Source organism: Manis pentadactyla, chromosome 5, assembly GCF_030020395.1.
Source record: "Manis pentadactyla isolate mManPen7 chromosome 5, mManPen7.hap1, whole genome shotgun sequence".
Classification (NCBI taxonomy): Eukaryota; Metazoa; Chordata; class Mammalia; order Pholidota; family Manidae; genus Manis; species Manis pentadactyla.
The window spans coordinates 149,866,293-149,887,568 of NC_080023.1; the positions used below are offsets into that span (position 1 = coordinate 149,866,293).

General features: G+C 41.4%; 1 protein-coding gene across 3 annotated transcripts in view; it reads left to right on the forward strand.

Annotated features, from left to right (window-relative positions):
- DNAAF9 (dynein axonemal assembly factor 9) overlaps nucleotides 1-21,276 on the forward strand; it is a 152,846-nt gene that overhangs the window by 78,175 nt on the left and 53,395 nt on the right. For all 3 annotated transcript variants that reach the window (XM_036924633.2, XM_036924631.2, XM_036924632.2), the window contains exons 21-27: nucleotides 6,354-6,457; nucleotides 9,830-9,976; nucleotides 11,025-11,113; nucleotides 11,528-11,629; nucleotides 11,902-12,019; nucleotides 13,660-13,748; nucleotides 15,071-15,229. In XM_036924633.2, the coding sequence (XP_036780528.1) occupies nucleotides 6,354-6,457; nucleotides 9,830-9,976; nucleotides 11,025-11,113; nucleotides 11,528-11,629; nucleotides 11,902-12,019; nucleotides 13,660-13,748; nucleotides 15,071-15,229 (808 nt within the window). The remainder of the gene's footprint in view (nucleotides 1-6,353; nucleotides 6,458-9,829; nucleotides 9,977-11,024; nucleotides 11,114-11,527; nucleotides 11,630-11,901; nucleotides 12,020-13,659; nucleotides 13,749-15,070; nucleotides 15,230-21,276) is intronic.

Sequence of the window (21,276 nt, forward strand, 5' to 3'; positions counted from 1 at the left end):
ATTCCTTTGTATGAAAATGTGCTATTTATCCTTTTGACTTTTGATGGACATTTGGGTTGTTCAGATTTGTTTGCTATGATAGACAGCACTGTCATGGATTCTAGTATGTCTCCTTGCACACATGGCACCAGGAAGCTGCCTTACAACATATCTTTCTTACTGCATGTAAAAATCTAATTGCCATCTGTGGTCTTTGTGCCCAGATTTTCCTGTTAGATTTCTGGTTAGTTGCACCAACCAGCATTGAGGTGTCTGCTTGGTATGTTGGCCTTTGCTGAATATTTGCCATTTTGCTGTTATTTTTTGGCATTCCTAGGTATAGAATTCTCTGTTCTTTGCCCCACATAAAGTCAGCCCCTCCAGCAGTCTTGCCTGTCCCTGGTAAGACTTCTTCTGCACCACAGAGCTGGAGGGGAGGTCATGTGAATAGCCCTGGACTAAAACACCACAGATTTCTACTGTTCTTACCAAGCCTCGGTAGACTTTCTCAAATAAAATGCTTCTCAGTGTTGTTGTACAACTTTGGTCCATTTCCAGAGTCTTTAGATAGTTGTTTTTGACATGTAGTCCAATTTTTTGCTGCTTTCTGGGGGGAGGATTTGCCAGAGTCCACAGACATTTCAGAAGTCCCACCCCTCAGGACTTTTGTAAGATATTTCCACTCAGTACCAAATTCTAGGTTGACAGTTTCTTTCTTTCTGTACTGTAAAGATGTTCTGTATTGTAAAGATGTTCTTGTACTCTAATGCAGTCTTCTCACTACATTATTTCTGAGTAGAAATCCACTGACATCCTTATCTTTGTTCCTTTCTGTGTAAGGTATCTTTTTTTCACTCCAGCTACTTTTAAGATTTTCTTTTTTTAATACAGATTTCAAGCAATTTACTTTTTGTGTGACTTGGTATGGTTTTCTTCTTGTTGCTTGTGCTTGGGATTCATTTAGCTTTGTGGATTGATGGATTTATAGTTTCCTCAAATTTCAAAAATTTTTGGCTATTATTTCTTTAGTTTTTCCCTCCCTTTCAGGGGTTCTAGTTACATATATTTGGCTGCCTGAAGTTGTCCCACAGCTCCCTGATGCTCTATACAATTACTTTCAGTCTTTTTTCTCTGTGTTTTATTTTGCATAGTTTGTATTTTTATGCATTCTTATTTACTAACCTTTTCTTCTGCGTTGTTATGAGTTTATTAAATTAACATTTTTCAAGTGGAACACAAGGTGCTGGATGGTGAGTCAAGTACAACAAAAGAAATAGAAATAGAGAAGTTTATTACTCACAGGTCCTGGACAGAGTACACAGCATGCCTTGAGGGGCAGCACTGGGAGGTCAAGGCAGGGTGCACCCAGAGTGGCAGAACCTGGGGCACATGCCTTTCTTAGGGTTCATGGGTGGAATGCTTGGGGATTCCCAGGCTAAGACTAGATTGATCAATTCAAGCCAAAGAGTGGATTTTTAGTAAGCTCTATGGGGTCTTACTGAGGGGCCTTTAAGGGAAGGCCCTAGGAGGCAGGGGAGACTGTTGATCACAAGAGCTGTTCACAAAGTTGTATCAGAAACTTACATTTGCTTGTGACTCTACAGGCTGTTATCTAGGGCATGTGCATTTTGAGAGGACTTGTGTTGGTCTAAGGCCCCTGCAGGCCACTTGGACTGGATGTACCATGGACTAGTTTAGCTAAACTCTCAACAATTGTCTAATGTCATTAATATCATGCAACATATTTTTTTTTACTTTTTAAAAAAATTTTGTTATCATTAATCTACAATTACATGAAGAACATTATGTTTTCTAGGCTCTCCCCTAACCCAAGTCCCCCCCACAAACCCCATTACAGTCACTGTCCATCAGCATAGTAAGATGTTGTAGAATCACTATTTGTCTTCTCTGTGTTTCATGCAACATATTTTTCTTCTTGCACATTATATTTTTCATCTCTGGAAGTTTGACTTAGGTATTTTTTCCATCTTTCATGTCAAGTCAACGTGGTTCAGTCTTTCTTCTAGCTTCTTGAACATATGGGATACAGTTCTAATAATTGATTCAATATATTTTTCTTTTAGTCCTATCACCAGGCCCTTGTTTTAAGCTTTGTTAGGCAAGAGGCAGAGCAGCATTTAATTTAGGGCTAATTTATTGAGGCAGAATGTTTCTGAGTACTGTGCTTGATGTCCTGTGAAGTAAGAGGCCTTCCACTGTGGCTAGTGGGAATGGGCAGCAAGTCTGATAGAAGGTATAGGTTGACATTCATTGTTTTACATAGGAATATCCAGTTTTTCCAGCGCCATTTGTTGAAGACTCTCCTTTCTCCTTTGAATTGTCTTTGCACTTTTGTTGAATATCAATTGGCTGTATATTTATTATTTCCTACAGGTCTCAATGAATGGTTGGGATTCAGGCAGCTCCTTCATTCTGCCTGTAGTGATATCAAATTCCAAAGTGGTTTTTTCCATCGGGCACTGGTCCTGTTGACACATGGGGCAGTGGACACATCCTGAGAACTCTGGTGACCAACCAGAGCTTCACCTTCCTGTGATGGGAAGGCCCAGGCAGTGGTTACCTGCTGTCTGCTGCCTTCATTCTGCATCCTCTCATGCGTTCCCATGTGCCCACACAAAGGCACTGAGGGACACTGTAACAGAGAAAGTTCTCTGCAGCACTGAACATGAGTGAATTATATGGTTGCATATTACCTACAGCCCAGCCGACTCAAGATCAGGATGTTGAGAAAAGTAAGCCAGTCACAGGACACATGTATTAAGATTACATTTTTATGAAAGCAAAACAGACAAGACTAAATAATAGTTTATAGATATACTGAAGTATGGTAAAACTATGTGGAATTCAGGATATTCGTTCCCTTTGGGTAGAAGAGAGGGCCATTGAGGGAAGACATTCAGGAGACTTCAAAGGTGCTAGTAATGCTTGATTTCTGGGGCTAAGCGGTGAGTGTACAGGCTTCAGTGTTTTGTTGTTTTAGCGATTTTCTTTAAACCATATGTGTATATTTCAAACACACACACAGTAAAAATTATCCAACCACTGCATTATATTGCCCCAGCAGTGATAAATGTTTCTTCTTCCTACCTTCGCACAGACTGGACCATTGGAGAATTTTTATTTGTACAGCCAATTGTCTGGAGGAGGAAAAGCCAAGTATTTCATTAGCACTTGGTGTCTTATTTTGCCCTGAGGGCTCACCCCTCTCCTGTTGGAACTCCCAGGGATGCAGAGGCCAGTCTAAGACAGAACCATGCTGCAGTCCCTGCTGCTTCCTGAGTAGTGAAAGAGAATGTCCTCTTGCCTTGGGTGTTCAGACTCTGCATGAAGAAGAAATGACAGAGCCCATTCAGTAAGGCCTCCAGGGATGAGGCCAACAGCTAGGGAGACCTCATCAGGAGTCAGCTACCCTGGTCACTAAGGAACCTCCACAAAGGCATGGACCACCATCTATCAGTCATGAGTGTCCAGAGCAGATACCAAAAGTGTTACCCCTTCTAGCAGATTAGGATCTAAGAGACCAGGGTTATGGCACTAAGCCACCCAGTGAGTCACTTCAATTATTTCATGTGTGCTCTGAGAATAATGACAAACTTACTGCCCCTGGAGCCAAGCTGAGGGGTAGCTGCAACACAGGACATTCTCTCTGCACCAGTACTAAAATCAGCTCCTGTCTACTGAATCCCTGTCCTGGGCCAGGCCCCATAGTGAGTGCTTTCCCACACACTATGTGAATTTCTGTCTTCCTCGTTTCCATTTTGTTCTGAAGCTTCAGAGTCTAGAAAGAGATGAAGTCTTAAAGGTGACCTCCTTGACCTCTCTGTCTTCATCTTCCCTGTGGGTATTTAGAATATGCCAACTCTAAGATCTCTGCTTTTTTCTGGAAGCTTTGGAAGGATTTTGAAGTTTGTCCAGGAGGCCTTTGAGTGGTACTGGACTTGTTTCTGAGAGGCTTTGGATTAGAGGTACATAGGTGGAAGGTGAGGCCAGGACCTGGAAGGGTACGGATGCTAAGCAGGAGCTAACAGAGCAGTTGCTATCTCCTGGCACCTGTTGACCCCTCTTTTCTCTGTAAACAGTAAGTAGAGTCATCTTGTGGCTGGGATTGATGAGGTAGTGGTGTTAGGAGAGCTTTGAAGGGCTTGGGGTGTTCCTGTGGCAGTCGGTGGAAGGAGTTGGGAAAGTAGTGGAAGGGCTGGTGGGCAGCACCTGGGCTTGTTGAGATTGAGAAAGCAGAGAAGGCACATCGTCAGATTTATCACCATCAGCTTTGGAGAGAGCAAAAGGAAGAAAAAAGGGGTGAAGGGGTGAGAGAACCAAAGGGGTCCAGCATGGTACTATGCCTTGGCATCAGAGAAATCTGTGTTCCATACTGGGCTCCACTACCATGTAGTTCTGTGACTTTAGGGGAAATCTCTAAGCCTGAGTTTCACCATCAGTCCTATAAGAAGAATATTGCCTCTTAAAATTGTTGTGAAATGAGAAACTAAAATGTATATGACATGCTTGGGGAGGAAAGTCAGAAATTTCTGAGCAGTAGGGGAAATGGCACTGAGGGCTTTGAGGGCTCAGCGTCACCCTCAGAAGGTGAGGTTTGGGGAGTGAGATAGTTAAAAGTATGGTGGAATGCTGTAGTCCAAAGTAGCTGGAGATTTCAGAGGTTAAGACGTTCTGGGTGCTGCTTTACTGTTGTGGAGTTGAGATTGAGGATCAGTGAGGCCAGAACATAGCATGGGTCTTCCCCCTGATCTCAGAAGAAGTGAAAGTGTTGGCTTTGGAAGAGATAACTGAGCACATTCAGAAGCTGTTCTTGAGCTGTTGTGTCTTGATTAGGAGGGCAGTAGATGTGAGCAGTGAAGGAAAGGAGTTGTCTGAGTCTCTAAGGGAATGAAAATATTGTGCCAGCATGGAGGGGAATGAATGGTCTGGGAGCAGCAGTGGGGATCCTTGGCGTTAGTACAGGATGAAGCTGGGGCATGAGTAGCCACTACGCAAGAGGGCCAGACAGCAAGGCTCTGTACAAGGGAGGCCAGGCTTTGAAGTTAGAGGTTGGGAGGCTTACAGGGCTTGAATCGGGGTGTCTTGAATGGGGCTGGCTGGTTGAGGCTGCTGCTGCCCCGGATGATAAGGTTGGCTTTAGTTCTCTCTGTCAGATCATCTAGTTCTTCTATTGATATTCAGGCTCCAAATCTTCCTCTTGTACCTATTAAACTGCCTCCACCTCCCTACTCCTCCCCACCCTTCATTAACATGCACACACGAGCCCCGAGACTCACTAGGCCTGTCTTTGACTCAAAAGTTGAAGTCTCCAAAATCCCTCACCTTGGCCTTTGCTCTTCTTGTCATTACACATCCAGAGCTTTGGGGCTACTTCCTAGAGCAACAGCCCAAGGAATCAGTCCTGCGTGTTTGTTTCCTGTCTTCTGCCTTAGCATAAAGATGTTAATGACAGTATTCCCAAGCCTGTGCCTTGAGCTCCAAGAACTACTTTCTTCTTTATATGTGAAAACAGGGAAAGAGTCTGTTACAGGAACAGAAAGGATCCAGCTCCATGAGCAGCTTCACTCAGGGGTTTTATGAGTTCTCTGCATGCTTCATTTGGGTCTCCAAAGAAAACCCAGGCCCACCTAAGCCCTTATAATCTTAGCTGTTCATCTTTTCTGTGTTCTGTCCCCTACAACCCATACTGAGATATTCTGTATGACTTTGGTCATGGAAATACTAGGTCTCCTTATACCTGAATCCTTGTCCCAAGGAGCTCACACCCACAGTCCACATCCCACCCATCTTGTTTTGTGAACTACAAAACAGCAGGCCTCCAGTGTCTATAGAACCCAGTTACTGCCTAACTCATGTTATTTTGCCAGGCACAGGGACCCTTAAGCTCCCTTCACTAGTCCTTCAGCTAAGACTGTAGTGCTCCTTCTTGGGCCTTAAGTGAAGGAAGTGGACTCTTTAGAGCTGAGCCAGCTTCTGCTAAAATAGGAGAAATGAGCATCTATAAACGCAATATGGAGCAGACATACCCAAAGTCTTTACTATGTGTCCATAGAAGATACCCATAAGTGAATGAGAATTTTGTCTCTCCCCATCAGATGATAACGAATTCATTTGTTTTTTATAATTCTTATGCAAAGACTGTGACTGATGCCTCATTTCTCTCTGAGGGTCTAGGAGGATACATTGGCTTCCCCAGAGCACAGGGCTTAGCATAAAAATCATGTAACTGAAGTGCTACAGATTCTGGTCTCTAGTTATCCCTCTGGTGTGCTCTGGTATCTACAAGAAGGACATTGGGATCTGGCCCCCAGGATCCAGTCCTCCAACTCTGATCAGCATTCTTTTCCTTCCAGGGAAAGTGCATTTCTTCTCTGGTGGCCTTCTGTTTTCTCACCGTCATCACAGAAGTGTCGTCATTTCCAAGGATCACATGAATTCCATTTCATTCTATGATGGGGTAGGTGTTTTACCAGTCCATGGCTTTGGTGTTCAGAAAGACATTCACACTTCTGACAGGGAAGCCCTGTTCTCTGCTCCACCACCACAGGGCAGGATGTCAAAAACCAGCACTACCCTTAAGGCATAAGCAAGCAAGGGAGTTCATGAAGAGGTTGCCTACTCTCAGGGCTCTTGTGAGCTTTGTCAGCCTCGCTGCTCTATAAAAGACAGAAAGGGATCTGGGTCAGGAGGACCAGCAGCTACCTATGCCAATTAACTCACCCCAAAGATGACCAGAAAGTAGGCTGAAGATGTCCTCCAATGGCCCCTGACAGATGGCCTTCTGCTTAGGGACACAAAGTCTCACCTACTCAAGAACTGGAAAGAAGCTACTTCCTGTGACATTGATAAGGCTCTACTCACACATTAGCCTGGGAAATAATTATAATCGAGCAAAAGGAGGAGAGAAATGGCTAACTTTCAGCAAGAGGGCTTAACCCCACCTTGTGCACTCAGATTAACCTTCACCTCCATGAAGGTTCTACCCCAGAACCATCCTTTAACTTCACCAGGCAGTTCAAAAATGCAGGCAGCCCAACAGGATAGAACAGATAACCCTATTAGATGAAAGCTTTGATGTTAGATTAAATAGTCTTCTAACATTAGGGAAGAAAAAATGAATCATTCAAGTGATGGGACAATAATTTAGCTAATTTCGGGGGGAAATGGAGTCTTACCTCATATCAAAAATCAAAATAAACTGATAGATTAAAATTAAATATTTTTAAATATCACAAGTAGAAGAATATAAAAATGAGTATCTATTAAGCTTGTTAGGGACAAGAAGACTTTCTAAGCTTAGAAACAATACAAGAAATTCTAAAGGGAAAGTTTGTCAAATTTGACTGCATACAGATTTAAAAATTTTTTGCTGATAACTTATTGAAGTATATGTTAAATATAATTAAGTGTATCCACCTAAAGTTTTGATGGATGTATACCGTCATGAAACCACTAGCCCAAACAAGATACAGAAGACTTCCATCACCCACAAAAAGTTTTCTAATGCCCTTTTGCAGTTCATCTTTCCTTTCACTTCTGGCTTTAGGCAACCACTGATTAGCTTTTTGTCACTATAGATTAATTAGCATTTTCTAAAATGTAATATAAATGGACATCGTACATTCTGTAGCCTTTTGAGTCTGGCATTTTTATCTCAGCATCATGATTTTTAGATTTATCCGTGTTGTGCATATCTGTGTCTATTCCTTGTTATTGCTGAATAATGTCCCATTATATGGATATAGCATAAAATTTATCAGACTAGTTAATAACTTAAAACCCTAAAAGTCTCTCACAAAGAGAATTAAAAAGCAAAAAATGAAAAAACTTAGAAAAACATTTTTGATGATTAAAACAAATGAGTTAATATTTCTTTTTTATAAAGAGTTCTGTCTTTACTAATATGAAAACTAATACAAAAACACTGAGTCCCAGGTCAGGGGTATTCAGAGGATATGAGGGTAGTTAGCAAATTTATGGAAGCACATTAAAAAGAGCCTCACACTACCATGTAGAGCAATAAGTTAGCAGAGAGTAAATAAAAGTTACTATTGGCAGAGAAGGAGTGGAATAAACAATGTAAATGTCTAGCCATAAGTGTAGTCTTAGAGGGGAATGGGATGCAATCTGTCAAAGTGATTACAGATAGTTTGTAACTAGAGGGCAGATGCAAATGGTAAATTATGTTACAAAAGCAAGATGTGAAACTGTAAAAATAAATCTGATTTATTAGAATGACCACTTAGAAAAGGCGAATCAATGAATGAATAGGAAAAAAACACTTGGAAAGAATAGGGCTTAATGTTAACTGTAGTTGGGTTTAGGTGATAGGACTGTAGATTAATTTTTCTAACCTCCTCTATTCTATTTTTTTTCAATTTTTAAATTAATGAGCATATTACTTTTATAATGAAAAATTAAATCTTAAACCTTTTCCCCTAAGATCAGGAATAAGACAAGGATGCTTGCTTTTGTCACTTCTGTTCAACATAGTATTAGAAGTTGTAGCCAGAGCAATTAGACAAGAAAAAGAAATAAAAGTCATCTAAATTGGAAAGGAAGGAAAATTATCTCTGTTCACAGATGACATGATCTTATATGTAGAAAACCCTAAATATTCCACACAAAAAACTCTTAGAATTAATGAAGAAATTCACCAGAATTGCAGAATACAAACTCAACACACAAAAATCAGTTGCACTTCTATACCCTAGCAATGAACAATCCAAAAAAGATATTAAAACATTTGCTTTTATGATAGCATCAAAAAGAATAAAATACTTAGGAATAAATTCCACAAAGGAGTTGAAAGACTTGTGCATTGAAAACTGCAAAACATTGCTGAAAGAATTAAAGAACTAAATAAATGGTAAGACATCCTATGTTCATGGATTGGAAAACTTAATATTGTTAAGATGACAGTATTACTCAAAGCAATCTACAGATTCAGTGCAATTCCTATCAATCCCAAAGGCATTTTCTTGCAGAAACTGAAAAACCCACCCTGAATATCATAGAGAATCTCAGGGGACCCCAAATAACCAAAGTAATATTGAAAAGAGCATAGTTGGAGGACTCACACTTCCTGATTTCAAAACTTTCTACAAAGCTACCAAAATCAGACAACAGTGTAGTACTGGCATAAGGTCAGACACAGGGGCTGATGGAATAAAATAGAGAGCCCAGAAATAAATCCTCACAGATATGGTCAAATGATTTTCAACAAAGGTGCAAAAACCATTCAGTGAGTAAAGGACAGTCTTTTCAACAAGTGGTGCTGGGGAAATTGGATATCCACAAGCAAAAGAATGAAGATAGACCCTTATACCACATACCAAAAATTAACTCAAAATGGAACAGAGGCCTAAATGTAAGAACCAAAACTATTAAACTCTCAGAAGAAAACATAAAGGAATAAATCCTCATGACCTTGGATTAGGCAACATCAAAAGCACAGACAACAACAACAAAATACATAAATTGAACTTCATCAAAATTAAAAACTGTGCATCAAATAACATTATCAGGAAAGTGAAAACAACCCACAGAATGGGAGAAAATACTTATAAGCCATACATATATCTGGTAAGGGATTAACATCATAGGAAACATTTTGAGATGACATTTTCAGTTTAGGAGAAAAGACCCTTGTACTTCCTATATAGCCTGTAACTGGGTATTAGAAAGCACATCTATAATTGAGTCCCAGTAAATCACATAATGTGAAAATAATTGCACCAAAATTCATTGCATGTTTCTGACAGCAGTTGGGAAGGCTGATACTATGCACACGGCTTTTCTCACTGATAGTCCCTCTTTTTCTCTTTAGGATTCTACCAGTATTGTTGCTGCCCTTCTGATAGACTTCAGAAGCTCATTGCTTCCTCATCTCCCAGTTCATTTCCATGGATCAAGCAATTTTCTAATGATTGCCCTTTTCCCCAAATCAAAGATATACCAAGCATTTTACTCAGAGGTAACATCAATCATTAGTTAGCAAAACAGCTACTACTTATTTCCCTTGCGATTTAGATGATAAGGCAGCATCTCAGGGCTGACAGCGAGGTGACATGAGGGAGAGTTGGGAGGACCAGTGGGGGGTGCTCTTGCTGTTGAGAGGTAAGAACCTAAAGGAACAGAACAAAAGGCTTTCAGCTACTAAGAAAAATCTTCTTTGTCCCCCTTAAATGCTAATTAGACTCATTTTCTGTAGCTACTTTATTAAATTGTCGGGCCCTGCCTACTGGATATGAGCTCTCTGCCCTACCCAGCTGTCTCCCTCCCCTGGTTCTCAGGGTTCACAGGCCTTGCCCTTGTGAATGGTCTCCTACCTGGCAGACTGCATATTACAGGCACTCGTCATAGATTGCATGAGTGAAGGAGCTTACCGACAATTACACAGCCTACTTAGAGAACAAGCAATAGCCAAACTCAAACGGATGGCCAGCTTCATGACTGGTGGAAATGTCTGGAAAGGTATGATTGCAGCAGTTTGCGAGGGGCAGTGTCCCTCCCTCAGGACAGATTCGTAGCCCATGAAGGAGATGAGAGCTGTCCTTGGCTGCAGTGTAGTGTCTCAGGCCAGTCTGTGTCTCCCTCTTACTGCCTGCTGGTCCTTCCTACCTCCCAGTGCTTGTCCTTTCAATCCCAGAACATGGAGACAGCCCTGTGGATTCTCTTCAGCCTCTAGGCAGAAGTTTGAACTGCTCCTTCTGTCTGGCCCTATCATCAGGGAAGAACATGTCCTTGCTGCTATAACAGTGTTACCTGACACCTTCCTCCGTGCTTCCTGGCCTCTGAAAGAGCAGAATCCCTGGGAGAGGAACCCAGAAAGAAATTCTAGAAAATGAAAAACACAGAACAAAATTTCTTCAGGCCTCTATTTTTGAAACAAACTTGTTTGTTATGATGGTTTTTCTCTGTACTGACAGTCTAGATTTTCAACAACTATCAAATCCCCATGTGGGTTCCATATCCTGTTGTTGGGTTTAAAGTGTTCTTTGCTCAAATTCTGTTTTGTTTAGGTCTTTTCCCCCTGGCAACAGCAGGCTAAGTCAGGGCTGTCTTTAAAAGTGATCCAAGAAGATGGATTATCTGTGGAACAAAAGAGATTGTAAGTGACTGCCTTCGGTGTTTTTGCTTGCTTCCCTAGCAGTGTGTGTCTGCTGTCTCTGCGGGATGATTTGCATTATGTAACGCAGGGATCTTGGCTTCTGGAAGAGCCGACACAGTCATTGCAGTGCTGCTAGCTTGCAGGTAGCCAGTGCCCTTGGGGAAATAGAAGTCAAGAGAGATGAAATCTACCAAGAATCAGACAACAAGTATAACCAAGGGTTCAGGCCAGCCTTCCTAAGTGGGCACACCAGTTGTCTGCACTGACACTGCATTTTGTTTAAGTCAGTGAGATGCTTGTTTTGGGAGCCTTGACTGTCGTGGTACTCTGGCTTGAAAGCATCCAAACAAGTTATGGAAGGTACGTGTGCTGTAGGGAGGCAGAGTTCTAATCTGTGAGCCTTTGACATTCTAGACACGCCAGTGCCCAGAAGCTCTTCAATGTCCTGAGTCCGGCTGCTGGGGAGAAACGGAGTCCTCTGAAGCTACTCCCAGCCAGACTCCCAGAGCTGGACCAGTAAGCTCTAGTTTTGTTTATGGGTGTTTAGTGTTCTGGCTTTTGAAATGTCTGAAACCTCAGTATTAGTCCTTTCTAAGCTCCTTATTTTTAAAGCTTCTTAGGGATTACTGTAAAAAGTAGTAGTGACATGCCATATGCAGTTTGATTCTCTAGAGAGCATCTCCTAAGATTTATTTTTTGATGGTCAAAGAAGGAGTTTCTCATGTGAATAGGCACCCTCAGGCCAGGCTGGTAGTGGTAACAGAATAGCATTGTCTTTGTGTCTCTAGGTTTCTCCAGCATTTTGCCATTGGCAGCATCAGTCGGGAGCCTGTGAGAAGGACCCATCTCCCTGTCCTGCTGCAGCAAGCTGAAATCACCCCCACTCACCGGGTAGAACATGACAAGGTACAGTGGCTCACCAGATACACTGGGAATTCATGGGAAGGTAACCCTGATAGGCTGCCCTTGGGTCTTCTGCGTCAGCTAACAAAAGCTCAGGCAGAGTCCCTTTATAAAGCTCTCTCCACCTGCTTGGGTTCCATTGTAATGCTGCACACGAAACCTGCTCTAGACAATGAGTGCACAAGCATCCACATTAACCCCAGCCAAGCTCCATGGTAGAAGTGAAACCCTGGCACTTTGCCATGCCCTCCTCTTGCTTTTTTCCAGGTCTTCCAAACCCTTACTCAGTGCTCTCATTCCGTCAGCTCTTTTGTGGTTGTAATAAGGACTTTCCTGGCAGTGAGTGACACATTGAGCTTAATAAGGAGAAAGGCGTGGTTAGTCAGGCTTTGCTAACATCACCAGGGAAGGTGATAGTTTATAAACTTGTCTTTCCAAGAGTGAATTTAAATCTGCTCCCACCTCACACTCCCTCCTTTTGATTCCTCCCATCATTTCTTTGGAACCATGTTGTAATAGGCTCAAAAAAGGCATTTATTTCTGTGCAAATGTAGAAGACTGCTGCAAAAGAAAATAGAAGGACTAAGCAATTAGAAGCCTCATTTTTCCCTTATGTAGGAGTTTAAAAATGAAAATGCATATTTGTTGTATTTTATTAAAAAGGTGCTATAGGACTAGCCTTAAAGTAAGGTGTCTGGCTTCTATGATCTGAGAGGCTGAGGAATGGGAAACAAGAGGGGGAAATTTGGATGGGAGGAGAAGAATCAAGGTCAGTTACAAGGAGTACTGCCCACAGGGGCAGAAAGGGATACAGAGTAGGATCCTGCTTAGGCCCACAGGGAGAACTCTGGTTCCCACAAAAGAAGAGGAGTCCATAGCCATCTCTGTACTTAGGTGACCAGCTCAAGTGATGAGTGGCACCATGCTGTGCTTTAGTCTAAGTTACCTTTGGCCAGGCCTATCCCAGTGAATCTGTGCTGTGAAATAAAACATGCTCTGTCATTTCCATCCATATCCTTCAGCAGTTACATGGTTCATTTCCTCCCCTGCATGAGCCCTTCTTTGTCAGCGAATTTCTTCAAGGTGCTCTGGAATATCTACCTGCAGAGCACCCTGTTTTCACATGGTTGTGTACTGAGGTTCAGACAGTCCAACCTGGCTCCTCTTCTCCCCATTAGGACTCAGAATTGAGTCTATATCCAGTTTGTTTCCTTAGCTCAGACCCTGAGCTTGGAGGGCATGGGCAGCCAGACAGAAGCATCTCCAATACCACTCCTCTCCCCCGAGTTTACCACACCAATTAAGCCCATGGCATTTTTGTCCAGACCTCCGTTCTGCCCAGTATTTCCCATTGTATTTTAACTGATCTAGTCAAACTTACTCCATGGAAAATACATTAGTAAGACATTTTATATGGTATTTATGTTCTGTGTTCTAAGACCTTTACATATATTAACTCAGTTCATCATCACATGCAGCCTGCATAGTAGGTTCTGTTGTTAGCCTAAGGTCACATAGCTTGTGAGTGCTTGTGCCGAGGTTCAGACCCACAGAACCTGGCTCTAGAAGTCACTTCTCTTAACCTCTTACACAGCGCTGCCCCCAGTTGAATCACAAACTCACATGACTTTTCTTTCATGTAGGTAATTATCAGCATTGTAACCGGCCTCCCAGGCTGTCATGCTAGCGAGCTCTGTGCTTTTCTGGTCACTCTGCATAAGGAATATGGCAGGTTAGTATGTCTGCTGCCTTTGCTTTGGGGAAGGGGATTCTATGTCTGGGCCTGCCTGAGCACTGGGAAACTTCTGACATGTTCTGGCCTTTGGTGTGATTGGTATCAGCATAGAAGTCATCCATCCATTCAGTCATGTAATACATTTGTACTGAGCACTTCCTGTGTGCCAGGCACTGTTCTAAGTGTGGGAGACAAATGAACAAAACAAACCAGAAAATCTCTGCCCTCCAGGAACTTAACATTCTAGTTTTGGAACACAGACAACTAACCAGATAAAGAAAATAATATATTAGCTAGTGAAAAGTGCTATCAAGAAAATAAAGCAGAGAACTATAGAGAGTGCTGGGCTTAGGGGAGGGAATCCAGCTTGAGATTGGGTGCTAAGGGAAAACCTCACTCAGAAGGTCATGTTTGAACAAAGGCCTGAGGAGAGGCTGAACCCTCAGATATTTGGGGAGGAGTGCTATCGTTGCAGGACCAGCACAGGCAAAGGCCTGGGCGTGTGCCGGGTCAGCAGTCCAGTTCAGGCTTGAGTGGTTATAACTTGGGATCTGGTAGATGTGATCCTTCCCCGCCCACAAGGGGACAGCAAGAGTTCAGGTGCAGCTGGGATGTGTTGGTCCTGACGAAATTGTGTAAACCATTCGTCCATCGCTTCCATCTAACTGGCAGATTTCTGAACAACCCTGGCTAACTGAACAGAGCATTTAGTATCTAGTCAGTCTTCCTCAAAGTAAGGCATCTTGCAGGAGGCTTCACAGGAATTAAAAAGATTGAAATTGCCTTGAAGTTGGAAAGTTCAAGGTGGGAAATTATGGGGGGTAAGGAAGCAAGTTTTGGAGAGATGGTAGGGAAATAATTGGCTTTGCTTTATAAGTACTATATAGCTAGCCAGTTCCTCATTTCCATTGCTTTTATTCTATAAAGTCTGAATTCTTCACCCTGTCCATATCTTACTCTTGGCAAGAGTCTTACTGAGCACCAGACTGAAGCCATTTTATTGAACAGTGCTTCAGGAAGTGACTGCCTGCTCAGAAGGAGTCTTTCTTAACTCTGAAGTCTGTTGGCCATCTTCTTACCTGACCTTTTTGCCCAGTTTCAAGGTGTTGCCTGTCAAAAGCTTCAGTGGTAGTGATTCCAGGGTACAGAGCTCCCCACCCAGCCCGTGCCCTCCACCTATGTATGTGGTGCCAGGATTGCTGTGTGGGTTCACTAGGCAGATGCCTATGGGAGAGCTAGTCACATTGGATCTACTGGCTGAGCCTACAGAGCCAGGCCATCAGGTGTGGCCCCACACTGATTATACTTGCCATTTCCAGGTGGATGGTGTACCGCCAAATCATGGACAGCTCCGAGTGTTTTCATGCCGCCCACTTCCAGAGATACCTTTCCAGTGCTCTGGAGGCTCAACAGAACCGCTCTGCCCGCCAGTCTGCCTACATTCGCAAGAAGACCAGACTGCTGGTGGTGTTGCAAGGGTGAGCAGTGCAAGTCTTCTGGGGACATATGGTTAGGGTGGTGACCTTGCCATTACTGTTACTTCACATGTGGCTAACCTGGGATACAAAACAAACTCCATATGTGCATGAGCAGTATCTGCACAACACAGAGAGGCTTTAAACAGCCAGGACTCCGTGGCCTCAAGTGGCTGGTGTAGCTTGCGCACAAGTTTCAAGTTTGCCTTCAATACACTAATATCCCCAAAAGGTAGGGAATTAGGGAGGAGGTTTTCCTGGGCAAGTTCATTGATAATTCCTTTTTTTAATTTAATTTTTTATTAACATATTATTGATATACACTCTTAGAAAGGTTTCACCGGGAAAAACAATGTAGTTACTACATTTATCCATATTATCAAGTCCCCACCCATACCCCATCAGGGGGCACTGTCCATAATTGTAGTAAGATGCCACAGATTCACTATTTTCCTTCTCTGTGCAACACTGTTTTCCCCGTGATCCCCCACACCATGTACTAAACATAATACCCCTCAGTCCCCTTCTCCCTCCCTCCTCACCCGCCCTCACACATCCCTCCCCTTTGGTAACCACTAGTTCCTTCTTGGAGTCTCTGAGTCTGCTGCTATTTTGTTCCTTCAGTTTGCTTCACTATTACACTCCACAAATGAGGGAAATCATTTGGCACTTGTCTTTTTCCGCCTGGCTTATTTCACTGAGCATAATATCCTCCAGCTCCATCCATGTTGTTGCAAATGGTAGGATTTGTATCTTTCTTATTGCTGAATAGTATTCCATTGTGTATATGTACCACATCTTCTTTATCCATTCATCTACAGATGGACACTTAGGCTATTGTCAAAAATGCTGCGATAAACACAGGGGTGCATATGTCTTTTTGAATCTGAAAAGTTGTGTTCTTTCGGTAAATTCCAAAGAGTGGAATTCCCAGGTCAAATAATATTTCTATTTTTAGTCTTTTGAGGAACCTCCATATTACTTTCCACAATGGTTGAATTAGTTTACATCACACCAGCAGTGTAGGAGGGTTCCCCTTTCTCCGCTTCCTCACCAGCATTTGTTGTTCTTAGTCTTTTCAATGTTGGCCATCTTTACTGGTGTGAGGTGATATCTCATTGTGGTTTTAATTTGCATTTCCCTGATGATTAGTGATGTGGAGCATCTTTTCGTGTGTCAGTTGGCCATCTGAATTTCTTCTTTGGAGAACTGTCTCTTCATATCCTATGCCCATTAATTGGGTTATTTGGTTTTTGGGTGTTGAGGTGTGTTAGTTCTTTATATATTTTGGATGTTAACCCCTTGTCGGATATGTCGTTTACAAATATGTTCTCCCATACTGTAGGATGCCTGTTTGTTCTGTTGATGGTGTCCTTTGCCGTACAGAAACTTTTTAGTTTGATGTAGTCCCATTTGTTCATTTTTGCTTTTGTTTCCATTGCTCAAGGAGATGGGTTCAGGAAGAAGTTGCTCATGCTTATATTCAGGAGATGTTTGCCTATGTTGTCTTCTAAGAGTTTTATGGTTTCACAACTTACATTCACATCTTTAATCCATTTTGAGTTTACTTTTGTGTATGGGGTAAAACAATAATCCAGTTTCATTCTCTTACATGTAGCTGTCCAGTTTTGCCAACACCAGCTGTTGAAGAGGCTGTCATTTCCCCATTGTATGTCCATATCACCTTTATCATGTATAAATTGATCATATATGGTTGGGTTTATATCAGGGCTCTCTAGTCTGTTCCATTGGTCTATGGGTCTGTTCTTGTGCCAGTACCAAATTGTCTTGATTACTGTGGCTTTGTAGTAGAACTTGAAGTTGGGGAGCATAATGCCCCCAGCTTTATTCTTCCTTCTCAGAATTGCTTTGTCTATTCGAGGTCTTTTGTGGTTCCATATGAATTTTGGAACAATTTTCTCTAGTTCATTGAAGAATGCTATTGGTATTTTGATAGGAATTGCATTGAATCTGTAGATTGCTTCAGGCAGAATGGCCATTTTGACAATACTAATTCTTCCTATCCATGAGCACAGGATGTGTTTCCATTTATTGGTATCTTCTTTAATTTCTCTCATGAGTGTCTTGTACTTTTCAGAGTATAGTTCTTTCACTTCTTTGGTTAGGTTTATTCCGACGTATTTTATTCTTTTTGATGCAATTGTGAATGTAATTGTTCTCCTGGTTTCTCTCTCTGCTAGTTCATTGTGAGTGTATAGGAATGCTACAGATTTCTGTGTATTAATTTTGTATCCTGCAGCTTTGCTGAATTCACATATTAGATCTAGTACTTTTGGAGTGGAATTTGGTTTGCTAATATTTTATATACAATATCATGTCATCTGCAAACAGGGAGAGTTTAACTTCTTCCTTGCCAATCTGGATTCCTTTTATTTCTTTGTGTTGTCTGATTGCTGTAGCTAGGAATTCCAGTACTATGTTGAATAGAAGTGGGGAGAGTGGGCATCCTCTCCTCTCCCCAGTCTTAAAGAAGAAGCTTTCAGCTTCTCGCTGTTAAGTATAATGTTGGCGGTGGGTTTATCATATATGGCCTTTATTATGTTGAGGTATTTGCCCTCTATACCCATTTTGTTGAGAGTTTTTATCATGAATGGATGTTCAATTTTGTCAAATGCTTTTTCAGCATCTATGGAGATGATCATGTGGTTTTTGTCCTTCTTTTTGTTGATGTGGTGGATGATGTTGATGAATTTTCTAATGTTGTACCATCCTTGCATCCCTGGAATAAATCCTACTTGATCATGATGGATGATCTTTTGGATGTATTTTTGAATTTGGTTTGCTAATATTTTGTTGAGTATTTTTGCATCTATGTTCATCAGGGATATTGGTCTGTAGTTTTGTTTTTTTGTGGTGTCTTTGCCTGGTTTTGGTATTAGTGTGATGCTGGCCTCATAGAATGAGTTTGGGAGTATTCCCTCTTCTTCTACTCTTTGGAAAACTTTAAGGAGGATGGGTATTAGGTCTTCACTAAATGTTTGATAAAATTCAGTGGTGAAGCCATCTGGTCCAGGAGTTTTGTTCTTAGGTAGGTTTTTTTTTTTATATCATTGATCTACACTTACATGAGGAACATTATGTTTACTAGACTCCCCCCTTCACCAAGTCTCCCCTACATACCCCATTAGTTACTGTCCATCCATGTAGTTAGATGCTGTAAAATCACTACTTGTCTTCTCTGTGTTGCACAGCCCTCCCCGTGCCCCACACACACATTATACATGCTAATTGTAAGGCCCCCTTTCTTCTTCCTACCCCTTATCTCTCCTGTCCCACCCATCCTCCCCTGTCCCTTTCCTTTTGGTAACTGTTAGTTCATTCTTCGGTTCTGTAATTCTGCTGCTGTTTTTTCCTTCAATTTTCCTTTGTTCTTATATTCCACATAGGAGTGAAATCATTTGGTACTTGTCTTTCTCCGCCTGGCTTATTTCACTGAGCATAATACCCTCTAGCTCCATCCATGTTGCAAATGGTAGGATTTGTTTTCTTCTTATGGCTGAATAATACTCCATTTTGTATATGTACCACATCTTCTTTATCCCTTTATCCATTCATCTACTGATGGACGCTTAAATTGTTTCCATTTCTTGGCTATTGTGAATAGTGCTGCAATAAACACATGGGTACATCTGTCTTTTTCAAGCTGGGCTTCTGCATTCTTAGGGTAAATTCCTAGAAGTGGGATTCCTGGGTCAAATGGTATTTCTATTTTGAGCTTTTTAAGGAACCTCCATACTGCTTTCCACAATGGTTGAACTAATTTACATCCCCACCAGCAGTGTAGGAGGGTTCCCCTTTCCCCACAACCTTACCAACATTTGTTGTTGTTTGTCTTTTGATGGTGCGATCCTTACTGGTGTGAGGTGATATCTCATTGTGGTTTTAATTTGCATTTCTCTGGTGATTAGGGATGTGGAGCATCTTTTCATGTGTCTGTTGGCCTTCTGATTTTCTTCTTTGGAGAACTGTCTATTCAGCTCCTCTGCCCATTTTTTAATTGGAGTGTTCACTTTTTGTTTGTTGAGGTGCGTGAGCTCTTTTTATATTTTGGATGTCAGCCCTTTATCGGATCTGTCATTTATGAATATATTCTCCCATACTATAAGATACCTTTTTCTTCTATTAATGGTGTACTTTGCTGTACAGAAGCTTTTCAGCTTGATATAGTCCCACTTGTTCATTTTTGCTTTTGTTTTCCTTGCCTGGGGAGATATGTCCATGAAGAAGTCACTCATGTTTATGTCCAAGAGATTTTTGCCTATGTTTTTTTCTAAGAGTTTTATGGTTTCATGACTTACATTCAGGTCTTTGATCCATTACTTTTGTGTATGGTGTTAGACAGTGATCCAGTTTCATTCTCTTACATGTAGCTGTCCAGTTTTGCCAACACCAGCTGTTGAAGAGGCTGTCATTTCCCCATTGTATGTCCATGGCTCCTTTATCGTATATTAATTGGCCATATATGTTTGGGTTAATGTCTGGAGACTCTATTCTGTTCCACTGGTCTGTGGCTCTGTTCTTGTGCCACTACCAAATTGTCTTGATTACTGTGGCTTTGTAGTAGAGCTTGAAGTTGGGAAGTGAGATCCCTCTCACTTTATTCTTCCTTCTCAGGATTGTTTTGGCTATTCAGGGTCTTTGGTGGCTCCATATGAATTTTAAAACTATTTGTTCCAGTCAATGAAGAATGCTGTTGGTAATTTGATAGGGATTGCATTGAATCTGTATATTGCTTTGGGCAGGATGGCCATTTTGACAATATTAATTCTTCCTAACCAGGAGCATGGGATGAGTTTCCATTTGTTAGCATCCTCTTTAATTTCTCTTAAGAGTGTCTTGTAGTTTTCAGGGTATAGGTCTTTCACTTCCTTGGTTAGATTTATTCCTATGTATTTTATTCTTTTTGATGCAATTGTGAATGGAATTGTTTTCCTGATTTCTCTTTCTATTAGTTCATTGTTAGTGTATAGGAAAGCATCAGATTTCTGTGTATTAATTTTGTATCCTGCAACTTTGCTGTATTCTGATATTAGTTCTAGTAGTTTTGGAGTGGAGTCTTTAGGGTTTTTTATGTACAATATCGTGTCTTCTGCAAATAGTGGCAGTTTGACTTCTTCTTTACCGATTTGGATTCCTTGTATTTCTTTGTGTTGTCTAATTACCATGGCTAGGACCTCCAGTACTATGTTGAATAACAGTGGGGAGAGTGGGCATCCCTGTCTTGTTCCCAATCTTAGAGGAAATGCTTTCAGCTTCTCGCTATTCAGTATGATGTTAGCTGTGGGTTTATCATATATGGCCTTTATTATGTTGAGGTACTTACCCTCTATATCCATTTTGTTGAGAGTTTTTATCATGAATGGATCTTGAGTTTTGTTGAATCCTTTTTCAGTGTCTATGGAGATGATCATGTGATTTTTGTCCTTCTTTTTGTTTATGTGGTGGATGATGTTGATGGATTCTCAAATGTTGTACCATCCTTGCATCCCTGAGAAGAATCCCACTTGGTCATGGTGTTTGATCTTCTTGATGTATTTTTGAAATCAGTTTGCTAATATTTTGTTGAGTATTTTTGCATCTATGTTCATCAGGGATATTGGTCTGTAATTTTCTTTTTTGGTGGGATCATTGCCTGGTTTTGGTATTAGGGTGATGCTGGCTTCATAGAATGAGTTTCAGTGTATTCCCTCCTCTTTTATTTTTTGGACAACTTTAAGGAGAATGGGTATTATGTCTTCTCTGTATGTCTGATAAAACTCCAGTAAATCCATCTGGCCTGGAAGTTTTGCTCTTGGGTAGTTTTTTGATTACCACTTCAATTTCGTTGCTGGTAATTGGTCTGTTTAAATTTTCTGTTTCTTCCTTGGTCAGTCTTGGAAGGTTGTATTTTTCTAGGAAGTTGTCCATTTCTTCTAGGTTTTCCAGCTTGTTAGCATACAGTTTTTTGTAGTATTCTTTAATAATTTTTTGTATTTCTGTGGGGTCTGTTGTGATTTTTCTTTTCTCATTTCTGATTCTGTTGATGTGTG